At 39.6% G+C, this 14,623-nt stretch overlaps 2 protein-coding genes across 4 annotated transcripts in view; both read left to right on the top strand.

Moving 5' to 3' along the window:
* arfgef1 (ADP-ribosylation factor guanine nucleotide-exchange factor 1 (brefeldin A-inhibited)) overlaps positions 1–6,365 on the top strand; it is a 41,230-nt gene extending 34,865 nt beyond the window's left edge. For all 3 annotated transcript variants that reach the window (XM_068343868.1, XM_068343867.1, XM_068343866.1), the window contains 12 exons: positions 248–408; positions 845–975; positions 1,130–1,259; positions 1,346–1,481; positions 1,771–1,909; positions 2,064–2,133; positions 2,359–2,518; positions 2,600–2,739; positions 2,936–3,107; positions 3,219–3,357; positions 4,671–4,788; positions 5,064–6,365. In XM_068343868.1, coding sequence (XP_068199969.1) covers positions 248–408; positions 845–975; positions 1,130–1,259; positions 1,346–1,481; positions 1,771–1,909; positions 2,064–2,133; positions 2,359–2,518; positions 2,600–2,739; positions 2,936–3,107; positions 3,219–3,357; positions 4,671–4,788; positions 5,064–5,285 — 1,718 coding nt within the window. In that variant the 3' untranslated portion in view covers positions 5,286–6,365. The remainder of the gene's footprint in view (positions 1–247; positions 409–844; positions 976–1,129; positions 1,260–1,345; positions 1,482–1,770; positions 1,910–2,063; positions 2,134–2,358; positions 2,519–2,599; positions 2,740–2,935; positions 3,108–3,218; positions 3,358–4,670; positions 4,789–5,063) is intronic.
* Positions 6,366–8,420: 2,055 nt separating this feature from the next.
* cops5 (COP9 signalosome subunit 5) lies at positions 8,421–12,656 on the top strand. Its single transcript, XM_068304061.1, has 8 exons — positions 8,421–8,697; positions 8,951–9,185; positions 9,725–9,853; positions 10,282–10,347; positions 10,534–10,619; positions 10,777–10,888; positions 11,570–11,718; positions 12,395–12,656. Exons 1-8 carry the CDS (start codon positions 8,561–8,563, stop codon positions 12,483–12,485), a joined length of 1,005 nt encoding a protein of 334 aa, XP_068160162.1. The 5' UTR covers positions 8,421–8,560; the 3' UTR covers positions 12,486–12,656.
* The last annotated feature ends 1,967 nt before the right edge of the window (positions 12,657–14,623 follow it).

The following is a 14,623-nucleotide window of genomic DNA, read 5'->3' as shown; positions in this document are numbered from 1 at the left end:
TGAAAGTAGAGGTAAGATCTTAAGCTCGAATCCAGCCCGACCCGGCCCGAATTCCGGGCCAGGTCGGGCTGGATTTTTTAGGCCCGATCTTACCTCTAGCACACACCTAGGAAGAAGGTAATAATTTAAATTCAATGTGATCACCAGTTATATTTACCTGGTATTCATTAGATTCTAACTCTAGCGTTCCCCAATCATGACCATTCATCCCTCTGTTTCACCTCAACCTTCTTCTATCTGCTCCCAGCGAATGTATTCGAAAAGCACTTCGCCGCCACCATCGACTCCTTCCAGGATGCTGTTAAGTGTCTATCAGAGTTCGCCTGTAATGCCTCCTTCCCAGACACCAGCATGGAAGCCATCCGCCTCATCCGACACTGCGCCAAATACGTCTCAGAGAGGCCTCAGGTACGCACTTTGTGCAGATTATTTATTTCAAATTGTAAAGGAGTAAGTGTGCATGATATTACATAGATCTTAATATTTCTGGTATGTTGGGGGAAAAAAAGCTATGACAGACTCGAGAGTTGCATTTGAGTTCTTACTCAACGTCATTTGTGCAGTGTTGGAGGATCTAATGTTTATGCAGGGATGCATCTGCTGCACGTCTGTTAGCATCTTCTAGTTCGTGCCTCATAAAAACAGAGTCTACTGGCAAAGCTTTGGCATATCATTATACAGTAATAGTTTTCTTGCTTTCGACATCCCAAAGAGGGAGAAGCTGTGAATCAGGGATGCTTGAGAAGGAGTGAGTGGGAAGAGTCTATATCACATCAATGCGCCTTGTGTGGGAAAGTGTGTATTTGCTTCAAGAAGGGTAATATGGCTCTTATATGTCTGGCAGGCCTTCAAAGATTACACCAGCGATGACATGAATGTAGCTCCTGAGGACCGTGTGTGGGTGCGGGGATGGTTCCCCATTCTTTTTGAGCTCTCCTGCATCATCAACAGGTGTAAGCTGGATGTCAGAACCAGGTAGGTGGGTTCACCTCTGGCCTGCTGTTTTATGGACTTAAGTGGGAACTGGCATAAAACTGGATATTTTAACATCTGATTTAGATTTAAACTGAGTATACAGACACATCTTCAAGGGAAGTATAACCTGTGTGTGTGTTGGTGTTTTTACCAGGGGGCTGACAGTCATGTTTGAAGTTATGAAGACCTATGGACACACCTTTGAGAAACACTGGTGGCAAGACCTTTTCAGAATTGTTTTCAGGATCTTTGACAACATGAAGCTGCCTGAGCAACAGACTGAGGTTTGCAGCAAATCACGGCAAAACTGTCTAAAGCCACAGGATTGTGTTCAAGTTTTTGCTCACAGAAGTTGTTTTTGCCCCCTTAGAAAGCAGAGTGGATGACCACCACCTGTAACCATGCACTTTATGCCATCTGTGATGTTTTCACCCAGTATTTTGAGTCCCTCAGTGACGTCCTGCTGGACGATATTCTGGCTCAGCTCTACTGGTGTGTGCAGCAAGGTGAGCACAAATGTCTTTTCTGTCCCTGGTTGTGTTTGTCTCTATAACTTCAGAGTTGTAGTGTTAAGCATCCGACTTCAGAACTTATAGATAATCGCTTTTATTTTCTTCATCAATAATAGACCTTCAGTTAAGACCAAAAAAAAAACCATGCTTAATTCAACAATCAATAAGTCTTTAGTGTTTTTGGAAAATGGATAAAAAGGCAGAACTGTCTCTATAAATTATATATAGGTACAACTTCTTTTGAATGTCCCTCCTTTCTTTCTCCACCTTCTCCTCTTCGTAGATAATGAGCAGCTCGCCCGTTCAGGCACCAACTGTTTAGAGAATGTGGTGATCCTAAACGGAGAGAAGTTCTCTCCAGAGACCTGGGACAAGACCTGCAACTGCATGCTGGACATCTTCAAGACCACTATCCCTCATGTGTACGATTCTGCAATGTGCAATACACAGCAATCACACACATACATACTTACACACACACTGCTTAATTTGATGCATCTTTGGCATTTTCTAGCCTGGATGTTGTCCCTGGTTTTTGTCCAAGAATGAATGATTCATGGACCAAACTTTTTTCAGGCTGTTAACATGGAAACCAGCAGGAGCAGAAGGAGAACACCTTTCAACTCAAAGCCTGTCAGACAAACAGGTGAGGAATTACTGAATCACTCTGTTTTACTTGTGAATTCATCTTATTGTTTTGCAAATCCAATTGCACAAGTAAAAAATTTCCACATCTCTTAACGATTTTCTAGGAAATTGCATACTTGTCTTGCTTCTTTCACTTGTATTATTTCTTAGACATGATTTGTATACCTGTACTGTATTTGTATAATTTCATAGGCTTTATTAACTCTGCCCATATTGCTTTCAGGACTCCATTTCCCAGAAGTCAGAGGATACTCAATCCCGCTCTGATGACCAACGCTCAATCAGCAGTGCTGACAGGTTCGCCATGGACAACCGTCGCCAGAGTCAGTACAGCTCGGCCTCTGGCATGTATGAGGACGGCTCCAGAAGCAGGACCCCAACCAGTTAGTCTGTCATTTTACTGTAAAGCTGTCTGCAAGGGTTTTTTGTGTTTGCTGACTGAAGTTTACCTCTATGCCCCACAGAAGTCCAGGAGCAGCGCTTGTTTTCAGCGTTGCTGATAAAGTGTGTCGTGCAGCTAGAGCTGATTCAGACTATAGACAACATCGTCTTTTTTCCTGCCACCAGTAAGAAGGAGGATGCTGAGAACTTTGCTGCCGCTCAGGTACAAACATTATTTAAGCCTCAGTCAGAAATCATCAGACTTCCCTGATTTGAGATGTTTTTCTGGTTAGCAAACTGGAAATCCAAAGGAAAGACACTTGAGGGAAGGTTTTTGATTCCTCCTCACCATGAAGAATTTTCCTGTGTTTCTGTGCTGTGATTGAAATCAATTCCGTAACTTATTTGTCTTTTTGCAGCGGGATGCCGTTCATGCATCGGACATCCCAGTGGAGATCCAGAACCAGGGTATGTATCGCTACCTGACCTCAGAACAGCTCTTCAAGCTGCTAGACTGCCTGCTGGAATCACACGACTTTGCCAAGGCCTTCAACTCCAACAACGAGCAGAGGACCTTATTGTGGAAAGCAGGTAGGGTGAGAACTTTGGACCAGCATTTTACCTCAGGCTGTGCTGTTGAGGAGAATTCATCTTAACGGTCACTGGCTGTGACTTGATTCCATCTGTTTCCGTGTATTTAAGGTTTTAAAGGAAAGTCAAAACCCAACCTGTTGAAGCAGGAGACCAGCAGCCTGGCGTGTGGCCTACGCATTTTGTTCCGCATGTACACAGATGATAGTCGCCAGGATGCCTGGGAGGAGGTTCAGAGACGACTGCTCACGTAAGGAACAAACACGTGACTCATCTGTATCGGCAAATAACATTCAGCAGCTCTGAAAATTACACCTACTCCACACCACAAGTGGATTCAAATATTTCTGACTCTCACCGCTGCTCTTAACCTTTGGTCTGCTTTGATTTTACCACCATCTGTTCACAAAGCAGGAGAACTAGTGTAAACCAATGATTTTTATGTCGTGCTGTCTGGGGTTGTGGAATGAATATGAGCTGCACATCTGCAGACTACATTACTCCTGCTAAGCATCAAAGACTAAACTGTTGTAATAAGGTGCATTGACAAGAGAATATTTGGATATTTATTTATGTTTAGTATCTCAAAAGTGGGGTTTATGTTTACTCAGTTTGGAAGAAACTGAGAAAATTAATTACTTATTTTAATAAACATCAACTTTGAAGAGTGCAAATAATTGCTTGTTATTGAAAAATTGTGCAAATAATTAAAGTCCCATTTTTTGTCATTGCTGCCAAACTACTGGGGCAATATTAGATAGATTTTTTGCCAGTACATCTGTGAAATAATAATGAACTTGCAGAAATCAGTTCAATCTGACCCTGTAAGAGTACATGCATATTTTCTGAGCTAGGAACAGTAGATCAAAAAGAGTCAAAAAGATGTCTTTAACACGCTAACTGGTGCCAATGTGAGGATAAAGAAATCACACATCCTCTGGCAGACAGGCCGAAAGCTAAGAGAACGATCCACCCTTTTATCAACCCTTTCCCAGTCGCGCCTTGGAATTAATGATCGTAATAAGACGAATCGTTGCCTGATTCTCCATCTTGCATTCATTAGTAGAGAGAAGATGAGAAACAGGAGGTTGATGGTGCCTGAATGATGTGTAGCTTGGAAATCCTAATTCTAGACGACGATGTTAGGAGTCATCCTCTTTCCCTCTTTATCAAACTTGCAGCTACCTCCCATCCACGAGTGTTTATTCATATCTACACACAAACACAAACACCTGTTTGTACACATGCATGGTTTGATTGGAGCAGATTGCAAAGGAGTTTCTAGTTGCAATTAGGTCATAGAGATTGGAGTTGTGAGGCTAACAGATGGCGTTTATGTTGGGGGAGCGCTGTGGAATTAGAGGGGGAAGGTCAAAGGTCGTGTCTATTTCCCTTGAGCTTAAACTGTGAAGTGTCCCTAATGTTTTCATAATGGCTTCAATTAGCAGCTAACAAGCAAAAACGGTCTCTATCATCACCCAGGTAATTATTCATGTGATAAGTGAGACAGAGGAGCAGAATAACACAACGCTGAGCAAAAATGTCTGTCTGTGTCTTGTTCAGTGTGTGCAGTGAGGCCGTTGCGTACTTCCTGTCTCTGACCTCAGAAAGCCACAGAGAGGCCTGGACCAACCTGCTGCTGCTCTTCCTTACCAAGGTGCTAAAGATCAGCGATGAAAGGGTAAGAAGACCAAACACTGGATGAAACCTTTTCCTGACTTGTGATGTGATCATAATTTATTTATCAAGTCTGATTCCTATAAATAAAAGATGAGGTGGTAATTTCCAATGTCTTAATTATCAGACTTCTACCATTAGCTGTGCTTTAAATTAGCATGTTTTTGTTAATTTCCACCGTTTTGTGTCGTATGACCGTAGAATTATGGAAATTCTCATGTTTATTTTGTATAGAATTCAATAATTATTTCTTTGTCGCTCCTTTTTCTCCTCCTCCAGTTCAAGGCACATGCATCCAGATACTACCCTCTGCTTTGTGAAATCATGCAGTTTGACCTCATCCCTGAGCTCCGAGCTGTTCTAAGAAGGTTCTTCCTGCGTATCGGTCTTGTATTTCAAATCGCACAACTGCCTGAGCTTGAATCGGAACCACAGCTGACTCGCATCGAGCAGGAAACTTTGACGGAGGTTGGGGAGGAAGCCAGGGAGGAGGCCCAGTGATGTTGCACCAGAAACAACCTGGAACGCAGATCTTCCCAACTGGCCCTGTGGTGGCCTCAGAGCGCCCCCACGTGGTTCATTTTGTCCACTTAAACAGCAGCTATTTGCTACCACCCACCCACACACCCTTAACCCCAATCACCACACACACACACACACACACACACGCCTATACACACAGATGGAGTACTTGATAACACAATGAAAACTGTAATATCTTGTAAAAGGTGTAGCGATGCATCCACTGGATAAAACTACTGACAGTTTCCGATGACTGATTTGTTCAGAAGGAATAAATTTCAAAAAATGTGTGCTTCTTACTGAATATTTAAAAGTAATGGTTTCCACATGATGCAAAAAGACATATTTAGTAAATATGAACTGTGGCATTTGTCACAAATTGATAATAATGATCTTTCTGTCTGCACCACCGGTGGCTAACGTTAGCATTGATAGCCTCTTGGATGAAACTAGTTGTACAGATCTGCCGCTGTGTAATATAATCTTATAACACTAGATATCTTTTATTTTTGTTTATGTTTTCTGCACCTGATTTGTATTTGTTTTTTGATGCACTGGAGATATTACTTTTGTGATAATTTATTCAACTGCACAATCTCCTGCAGATTCGGTATGATTTGCAATTGAACAAGCCCGTGGAAAGTGAAGGGTTAAATTATTCCATTTTATATGTTCTTAGGTTTTTATTGGCGATTGATGATAACTGGACTTCTGAATGTGGGAAAAGAGAGATGCTTTGGAAAAGCTGCTTCTGAATCACTAGTCTGTTTTAATGTTCACATTTCGTTTTCACTCTTGTGTACAAAATCAAGTTAATAATATATTTAATGTTTTTTCTTTGGTTTGGGGAAAAGTTATATGTATAGAGAAAATGAAAAATGTTAGCTATGCTTTATGTATGAATGGGAGGCACTCCTGCTCATGGATGTAGAAAGCAAAATGTATATGATACAGCAATGTAAAGTTTTCTATGTTGCAAAAAGATTATGTACAACTTTCTGTACAATACATCATCTGGCATTCTAATCAGGTTCTAGGTCAATAAAGTTTTTGAACTTGGTTGATTTGAAATTCTGTATTACTGACTGAAGTAAAAACTCATGTTTATTTTACTGCATCAGCCGCTACGGCGGATACAGCGGCGGTACATGAAAATGAATGAATGAATCAAGTGACAAGGTAGGACCGAATTGTATTTTAAACTCTAACCTGCATAATGACGGCTCAAAAATATTTTCCCTCTTACATTATTTTCAAACTTTAAAAGTGACAGCCTGAAATATGGAGTTGACCTACAACTGAGTTGTGAGATCAGACAGTGGCTGATGTGATGAACTCAGCGTTGGTAAGCTGATTGGTAGTTACCAGTAGTTTGTGTGTTTCAGTCACCATCCTGTGGCAACACTAAAATTTTCACATTTTATTACTTATGCTGGCATGTTCACAGCCAGTGCATTAATACAGGAAAGTTAAAAATTCACTGGAGTTATATCTTCCTTTCTGCTTTTCCCTACAGGGGTCACCACAGCGAATCAATTGCCTCCATCTAATTCACTGGAGTTATATACCAGATGCAAATTATTAGGAATTAAATCCTTTAATAATAGCCGTAGGGAAATTACTTCCACTCCAAATATTTGCACACGTGTATATACTGTACAGTATATATTGCACAGGCCTGTACTCACACTGGGGCTGTAGGCATGCTAATGATGGGGGGTAAGGTAGGTAGATAGATACTTTAATAATCCCAGAGGAAATTGCACATATCCACTGCTCAGCCAAACACCAGGAAAAAACAAAAACAAAACAGGACATACCACAAGACATATACTACACTAACAGACACATGTAGCATTAACAGGACATATACTAAACTATAACTAAAATATAAACAGTATAAAATTAAAATTCTAAAAAATTAAAATTCTAAAATTAAAATGAATTTGCTAGGGTAGTGGGCAGCTCTCGGTTGGGGAGCACCATGATTGTTGGTGGGACTGTGCCCTGCTCGGGGGCACCTCGGCAGTGTTCAGGAGGTGAACTGGCACCCCCCCAATGCCAGTTCACAATCTAAATATTTTTGGCCCATCCGGGTCTTGAATCGGCGACTTCCGGGCCCCAGTCCAAGACTTAGTGGACTGTCGCCACAAATGTATACCTCACAGCCAAATAGAAAGGCAGATTCATCCAGACATAAAGCCAAAATAACGACATTCAGTTCAACCTTGTCAGTTCTAAATTACAGATTAGCAACCATACACAAATACTCAGCAGGAGTGAACTTGAAATCTGCTTAAACCAGTTTATATTAAATATCAAATCACTTTTTATTGCTATATTGTCAACACATGACTGAATGAAGAAAAAACTAAATATTTCCAACTCTTACCAAATCTAAAAGAGATTGACTCTCCTGCAAAAATTTTGCATATATTTCCTAGGATTAAATAAGTAATAACATGCCTGGGCATAATTCTTTAAATAATTCATCACAGTACTTCTGGACTTTATAGAGACACTGCATACTCCAGTGGCTCCCGGTATCTTTTAGAATAGAATCTAAATTTTTTTCCTCTTTCGGGTTATGATTAACTTTAATAATCGCATACACTCAAACAAAAAAGGCAGCGCACTGTTCTGAACTATAGGATAACGACTGATAGCCTTTTTTATTTACATTGGCATATAATTAATATTATTCTCCAGTGAATGATTAAAATAATTAATTTATTCTTTCATATTTCTTTCTTTTATACACTTCATGGTCTACTCTCAAACTTTTGATTAACGAGTATTAGCTGTAAATCAGGTTCGATACCATCTTTAAAATGCAGACGCTGCATTTCTAAAAGACGCCGCTAGATGTCAGCGCGTCCCCGGCGGAGAGACGACGTACAAATGAGACGAAACCATTCAATACGTCAGAGGGGTGATTGCAGTGTAAAATCAATTATAGATACATCATTACTTGCTTTAGGTGTATTTTATTGTTATCTGTGGTTCTAAATGTATAGCATTAATTTTTTTTATCCAGAATATAAACATATTTTTGATTCATTTCTAAACGCGGAAGAAATCGTCTCCTGCGATCCTTATAGTGGTATCACCGACTGTCATGGCTTCCTGACCAACTGGAGAATTGTCCCCATCACGGTGTCCGAGTCTTCTGACAAAATTAAACATTTTGACGGTGTTGTTGAGCAGAAGTAAGGGTTTTTAAACACTCGCTTACATTGTTTGGCTGATTGACGATGGCGGGGAGCAGCACGGCTCAGAAAACATGGGAGCTAACCAACAGTATGCAAGAAGTTCAGAGTATAGATGAAATATACAAATATGACAAAAAGCAACAGCAAGAAATCCTCGCAGCCAAACCGTGGACTAAAGAGTGAGTAGAGATCTATCATAGGACCCGGAGTCTTCAGACGAGCTAATCAATAAGTGATTGTGAAAATAAATCTATGGTGTTTTAAAATGCTATGCTTTTAAATTATAAAAACTGTTTGATAGTTCGATTACAAACCAGCTCTGGGCTGTTTGTCAACATTAAACTGTGTTGTGTGTGTTTTTTTTTAATGTATCACTCCATGTCTTTTACCTTCTATCATATTTTTTATTATATGCATTTGTCTGATCCACAGTCACCATTATTTTAAATACTGCAAGATCTCAGCTTTGGCCCTGTTGAAGATGGTGATGCATGCCAGGTCTGGAGGGAACCTGGAGGTGATGGGCCTCATGCTGGGGAAGGTGGATGGAGAAACCATGATCATCATGGACAGCTTTGCATTGCCCGTGGAGGGCACAGAGACCCGGGTCAATGCTCAAGCTGCAGCTTATGAGTACATGGCAGCCTACATTGAAAATGCTAAACAGGTTAGATATTATGATAAAGACAGAACCCACTTCTGCATGTACACCTTTCAAAGCTGCACTGCTTTCATTTATGGTGCATTATTTGCTATTGTTGTAATTGATCATTTATACTGTTGGATTGTTTTATCAATTCTGAATACCAGCATATGGAAAGACTTTTTTGGTTAATGTTTCGAGCTACTGTACGATATTGCTGACACTGACAACACTTTTTTCACATCATTTGTGATGAAAATAGTTTCATCAGAGTGGTCCTCCTGCCTGCGTACCTCATTCATTGTGCTGCTCTATCTTTAATTCACTTTTATTTTATTATCATTTAAATTTACTGTTGATATTACTACACAGTTTCACCCCCGATATCAAATTCAAAACAGTAACACACTTTAATTCTGTTGACAATTTAAGAATTATTTGATGTAGCATTTTTCTTGAAAAATTCTAAATCACTAATAACATAATAATTGATGAATACATTTTCCCATTGTCTGTAGTACGCTCTTAAAATGTTGTATTTAACGTCTTCAATGGTCCCTCAGGTTGGTCGACTGGAGAATGCGATTGGCTGGTATCACAGTCACCCTGGCTACGGATGTTGGCTCTCTGGTATAGATGTCAGCACTCAGATGCTCAACCAGCAGTTTCAGGAGCCGTTTGTGGCCGTTGTGGTAAGAAAGAAAACAGCAGTGATGTTTTTATTCCAGTTAAATACTTCATTTATTGTTATCACTGATCGCACAACTTCATCAATGCTGTGTTCAAGAAAGTAGGTTCCATTTTTTTTGATCTATGATAATTTACCGTAATGTGAGTGAAATTTAAGGGGCGGGGGGAAGGCATGGGGGTAGCTGATGTATGAATTGCAGGTTTCTGTCTTGTGCTGATGAATATTCTGCTATTGCAACCGTATATGCTTTTTACGCTTCATTTGGTTTAGCCCTGTTAATTTGCCATGGGCGTCTCATAATAAAGTGCATATATTCATCCTGCTGACAGCCATAGTAAAAGGCTCCTAGTGGCCACAGTTGAGTGGCCCCCAGTGGCCTCTATGACCCCGACTTTGGTTTCCTGTTCTACTGTATCTTGCTTCCTACAGATCGACCCTACTCGGACTATTTCTGCAGGGAAGGTCAACCTCGGTGCCTTCAGGACCTACCCAAAGGTAAAGCAAAGACAGGATTTGGTGACTCCTGATGGCTACAAAAAAGAAAAAATCATGTACACATGTTTTGCACATCTAATTTTTAATTTGGGTTTTGTTGTTGTGTGTTGTGTGTGTATCATATCTCATTATCTTATTATGTTACAGAAAGGCTGATTTGTTATCATTTCCATTTTGAATTTTCAGGGTTACAAACCTCCTGATGAAGGACCATCAGAATATCAGACAATCCCCTTGAACAAGATTGAAGACTTTGGTGTCCACTGTAAACAGTAAGACTGGATGCACATTATGGTGTTGTCACCACAATGAAAATATTTACATCTATATTGTGTAAAGGATCATATTAAAATTCTACCTTAATAGCTGTACATAAATAGTGCACTGTACGAGACTCATGGTGTTTATTTGATTTGTATTTATTTTTAGGTATTACGCCTTGGAAGTAACTTATTTCAAGTCTTCCCTCGATAGAAAACTCCTGGAGCTCCTATGGAATAAGTATTGGGTCAATACCTTAAGTTCCTCAAGTCTCCTGACGGTATGCAGTCAAAGCCAAATATTTTCTAATTGTGTGACATTTTGATTTATGGTTAATTATTACACTATAACTCATAGAGACACGTGGTCACCTGCTTGTGATGTTGTGATTTATTGCTGCTTAGTTGCCAAAAGTCACTGTTTATTGATATTAGTAATAAGCTTAATGTAAAAGGGAGGTAAGTATATATGTTGAATCCAACTGCAGCGATGCCGAGGTTCTCCGTGGATCCCCCAGTGCACGTTCCCTCCAGCCACTCATGAATTCCCATTGTGGATGCAGACAGTCTCCCCCGAGCCTGACTAAACAGTCTAAATAGGCGTCAGGCTTATCCAAACAGTTCGCTCTTTGGCATTCTAGATGAAGATGCATTGACTAGATGTCAAGAACTAGCTGTTTTGTCTGTGACAGGCTTTGTCGGTCGCTACACTGTCGCCCTAGTCAGGGGCCCCCGCGTCATTGTCTTTTAATTACCTTTCCACTAAACACATGGCCTCACCTTAAGCAAACGTCTCACTGACTTCTTTTCATTCACCTCAACACAAAGTAACCCCAAGGCTACTTAGACTGATTCGTCGGTATCCAGCAAAATTTGTCTTCTTTATGGAAAATCTGTTATCTAGCTTTTGTCTGCATATTGTGCATGAATGGGTGTCTTGTGTGTGTTTGCTGAATGGTCAGAACTCGGACTACACCACGGGCCAGGTGTTTGACCTGTCGGAGAAGCTGGAGCAGTCCGAGGCCCAGCTCGGCCGAGGCAGCTTCATGCTCGGATTGGACACGCATGACAGGAAGTCCGAGGACAAGCTGGCCAAAGCGACACGAGATAGGTAATTTGTTTTCTAAGAAAATAACGGGCTTTGAACTAAATTTGACCTTCATTTATTTTGTACACTGTTTTTGGCTTGTTTTCCACTGGTGAGTTGCATATAAAAGCTCCTGATGGGATAGCTGTATTGCGTTTAATTACTGAAATTTCTGTGTGGTATGCAGTATTTTCCAACTCATCTGATATTTTCATTCTTAATGTTGACAATAATTTTAATCATGTGTAAAATCTTTGATTTTCATTAAAATTCAGTAATTTAAGGAATTAGGCTCTGTTATGAAGGACAATATATAACTGAAGTTATTATTTACAAAAGTTTTTTGGTGTTGATTTGACTCATACAGTTTTTTTTCATGTAAATCTAGTTTTAACATGTTATTTGGTTGTCACTGATTATCCCGTGTGTTTAATTTTTTAAAATAAAATCCCAATTTAACAAAAAAATATTTTAATTTAATTTTAAATTTAAGTAGAATTTCAGGTCTTTGTTCTCCTTGCATAATTATTAATATTTTGATACTGACAGAATCACAGGGTCAGGTTGTTTTTTTTTGTAACAGATTTAAATGTGTTTGGGATTTTAAAAAGCTGAAAGAGTACATTGAGCAGGTAATCTGTTAATTAATACTAGATAAATGATTCTTACACTGATCTTTATTTCTCACCCTTTATTTCAGCTGCAAGACAACCATAGAGGCAATTCATGGCCTGATGTCTCAAGTCATTAAAGACAAGCTGTTCAATCAAATCAACACGTCTGCCAATTAAACCTAAACTGTGATCCAATTTGGATTTCATCTGGATTTCTTGTGCATGTCTGGTACTTACTGATTTCTATTAGTATTACCGGTGATTTCTCTGGGGAGTGCTTTTTTATGCAAATTGTTTTTTTGTCTGTGAAGTAGCTGAAAATTACAGAATTAAAAATAAAACCTTAAGCATTAATATGCTGTGTGTGGGTATTTCATGTATTTTGACCAAATTATGGCCGTATTTCATTGTCTTAAATATACAAAGATGTATTTTAGCTCCATACATTTCAAAATTATGTCAAAGCTGTTTAATGTTGACAAAGGTCTTCATATGTTCAGGTCTTTGTTGTCACAATACTTTGTGCTATATATTATACATTAATAGTATTATTCTTATCCTGTGAGGCCTCATGTTCATTTTATGTACTGGCTGCAAAAAAACGGTTTGCATGTCAGACCTGTTTCCTTCTGCAGGCCAACACATGAACACATGCCATAGTTGCTTTTACTGCTCAGCCTAACGTCGCACCAGTCAGTCTTTGCAGTGAAGACCGTCACAGCATTACATGATGGAACAACAAACTAAAGTTTCTGCAAAAGCTCAAAGGGAATCGGCTTCCATGTGTGGGATGTCTCTGCGGAGTCACTCCCAGCATGGTTGGGCTTGGTAGTTCGTGCCCAGGGAGAGAGGCCAGCTCGACGGGTTGCGTCGTGGCAGTGATGCAGCGCAGAAACAGAAGCCGTACACACTGGCGTCCATTCACCCAATGTGTCTGCTCTCTATCGAAGCAGACACCCAATATGTCTGCCTTTTTTTACAGGCAGAATCTTTGGCCTGGCTTTGCCTCAACGCCTTTTTATGGTATTGTAATGGCTTAATGTATATTTTTTTGATGTCATGTTTTTCAGAGGAGACGGCCCCAAGGGGACAGTGAAGGTGTCTGTTATTTCTCATGTGCATGAGCTTTGGCACCACTTCTCATAATGATTTTCTTTAACCATTATTTTAGAAATGTCTTAAATTGGAGTTTATTCAATACAACAGTTTAGGAAGAGGAAACTTATCAGGTTATAGTTTATGTAATTAATCAGTTTGAAGCTGTTGAATACATTTTCTGCACGCATTGGCTACCAAATAGTTCATGCGTTGCAAATATTTAAATGCATTTCATGGATGATTGTCACAGTGTTGAGAAAGTATTTAAAGTATGCTTTTCTAAAAGAGTTTAACTTGATGTTTGGTCTTTGTTGCAAATTAGGAATCAGTGAAACATGCTGAACTTATTTAGCATAAAAATATTTTGATCATCACCAGCTGGACATTTGTATGCATGACTAAAGATGGAATAAGAAAAGTTATAAAAATTCCAATCAAAACAAATTGTGGGGAGCCAAGAATAGAATCCATTATCCATTCATTTCACTTCTGATAACATTTAACAATAGTTTAATTCCAGGGTATGTGCCTCACTAGTGTAGAAAAAAAAAACCCTTTCACACATTGCAAAGGAATGTCATCTGCAGGAGTGGTCAAATAGATGGTTTGACATTGACTAATGAACATTTTGATAAAACTTGTGAATAATAGCTGTGGGTAGCAACAGAATGTCGGCCTTAAAGATCTAGTTTCGATCTGCACGTGTTGTGTTTGGCTCTCAGTGGATTTACACCCACATGCATGGTGCCGTTTATGAGCATCCTGGCTAAGAGACATGGAGGTGTTGTACACTTCCTCTCTGACTTGTGCTCCTGCATAAGTGGAGGAAAGTCACTCAGGTAATCTACGCCTTGACATGACGTAGATTAACATTACAGGGGTCACTTGGAGAAAGAAAGGGGGGCTGCTGTGCTGGTTTGGTGTGTTCTCTTGAAAAATATCTCAGGTGCAAAAATAGCAAAATAAATAAATAAATTATATATATATGGAAAAAAATTAATCCTTATCATTATCTCCACTACTTGTAATTGAAGACCAGCCAAAATAAATAAATAAATAATAAATTGGGGTATTTTATTTTATGACTACCGGTGTTTCCGTAAACATTAACATAACTGGCGCGTGCGTTTCGTTTGACTTCCGCAATGCTGCGTCAAATTCTGTGAGCGGACATCTTCTGACGCTTTGTATCCGTAGTTTCCATAGCGACGCGGTAG

Source organism: Antennarius striatus, chromosome 20, assembly GCF_040054535.1.
Source record: "Antennarius striatus isolate MH-2024 chromosome 20, ASM4005453v1, whole genome shotgun sequence".
In the NCBI taxonomy this organism is placed as follows: domain Eukaryota; kingdom Metazoa; phylum Chordata; class Actinopteri; order Lophiiformes; family Antennariidae; genus Antennarius; species Antennarius striatus.
The sequence above is the reverse complement of the archived record's forward strand: the minus strand, read 5'-3'. Positions and strand labels throughout refer to the sequence as shown.

What these genes read in the sequence shown, in the direction of transcription:
- cops5 (XM_068304061.1), top strand. Translation starts at nt 8,561, where the DNA reads ATGGCGGGGAGCAGCACGGCTCAGAAAACATGGGAGCTAACCAACAGT. An exon ending in ACATTGAAAATGCTAAACAG is followed by an intron (nt 9,186 to 9,724) that starts GTTAGATATTAT and finishes ATGGTCCCTCAG; the next exon opens with GTTGGTCGACTGGAGAATGC. An exon ending in GTTCCTCAAGTCTCCTGACG is followed by an intron (nt 10,889 to 11,569) that starts GTATGCAGTCAA and finishes CTGAATGGTCAG; the next exon opens with AACTCGGACTACACCACGGG.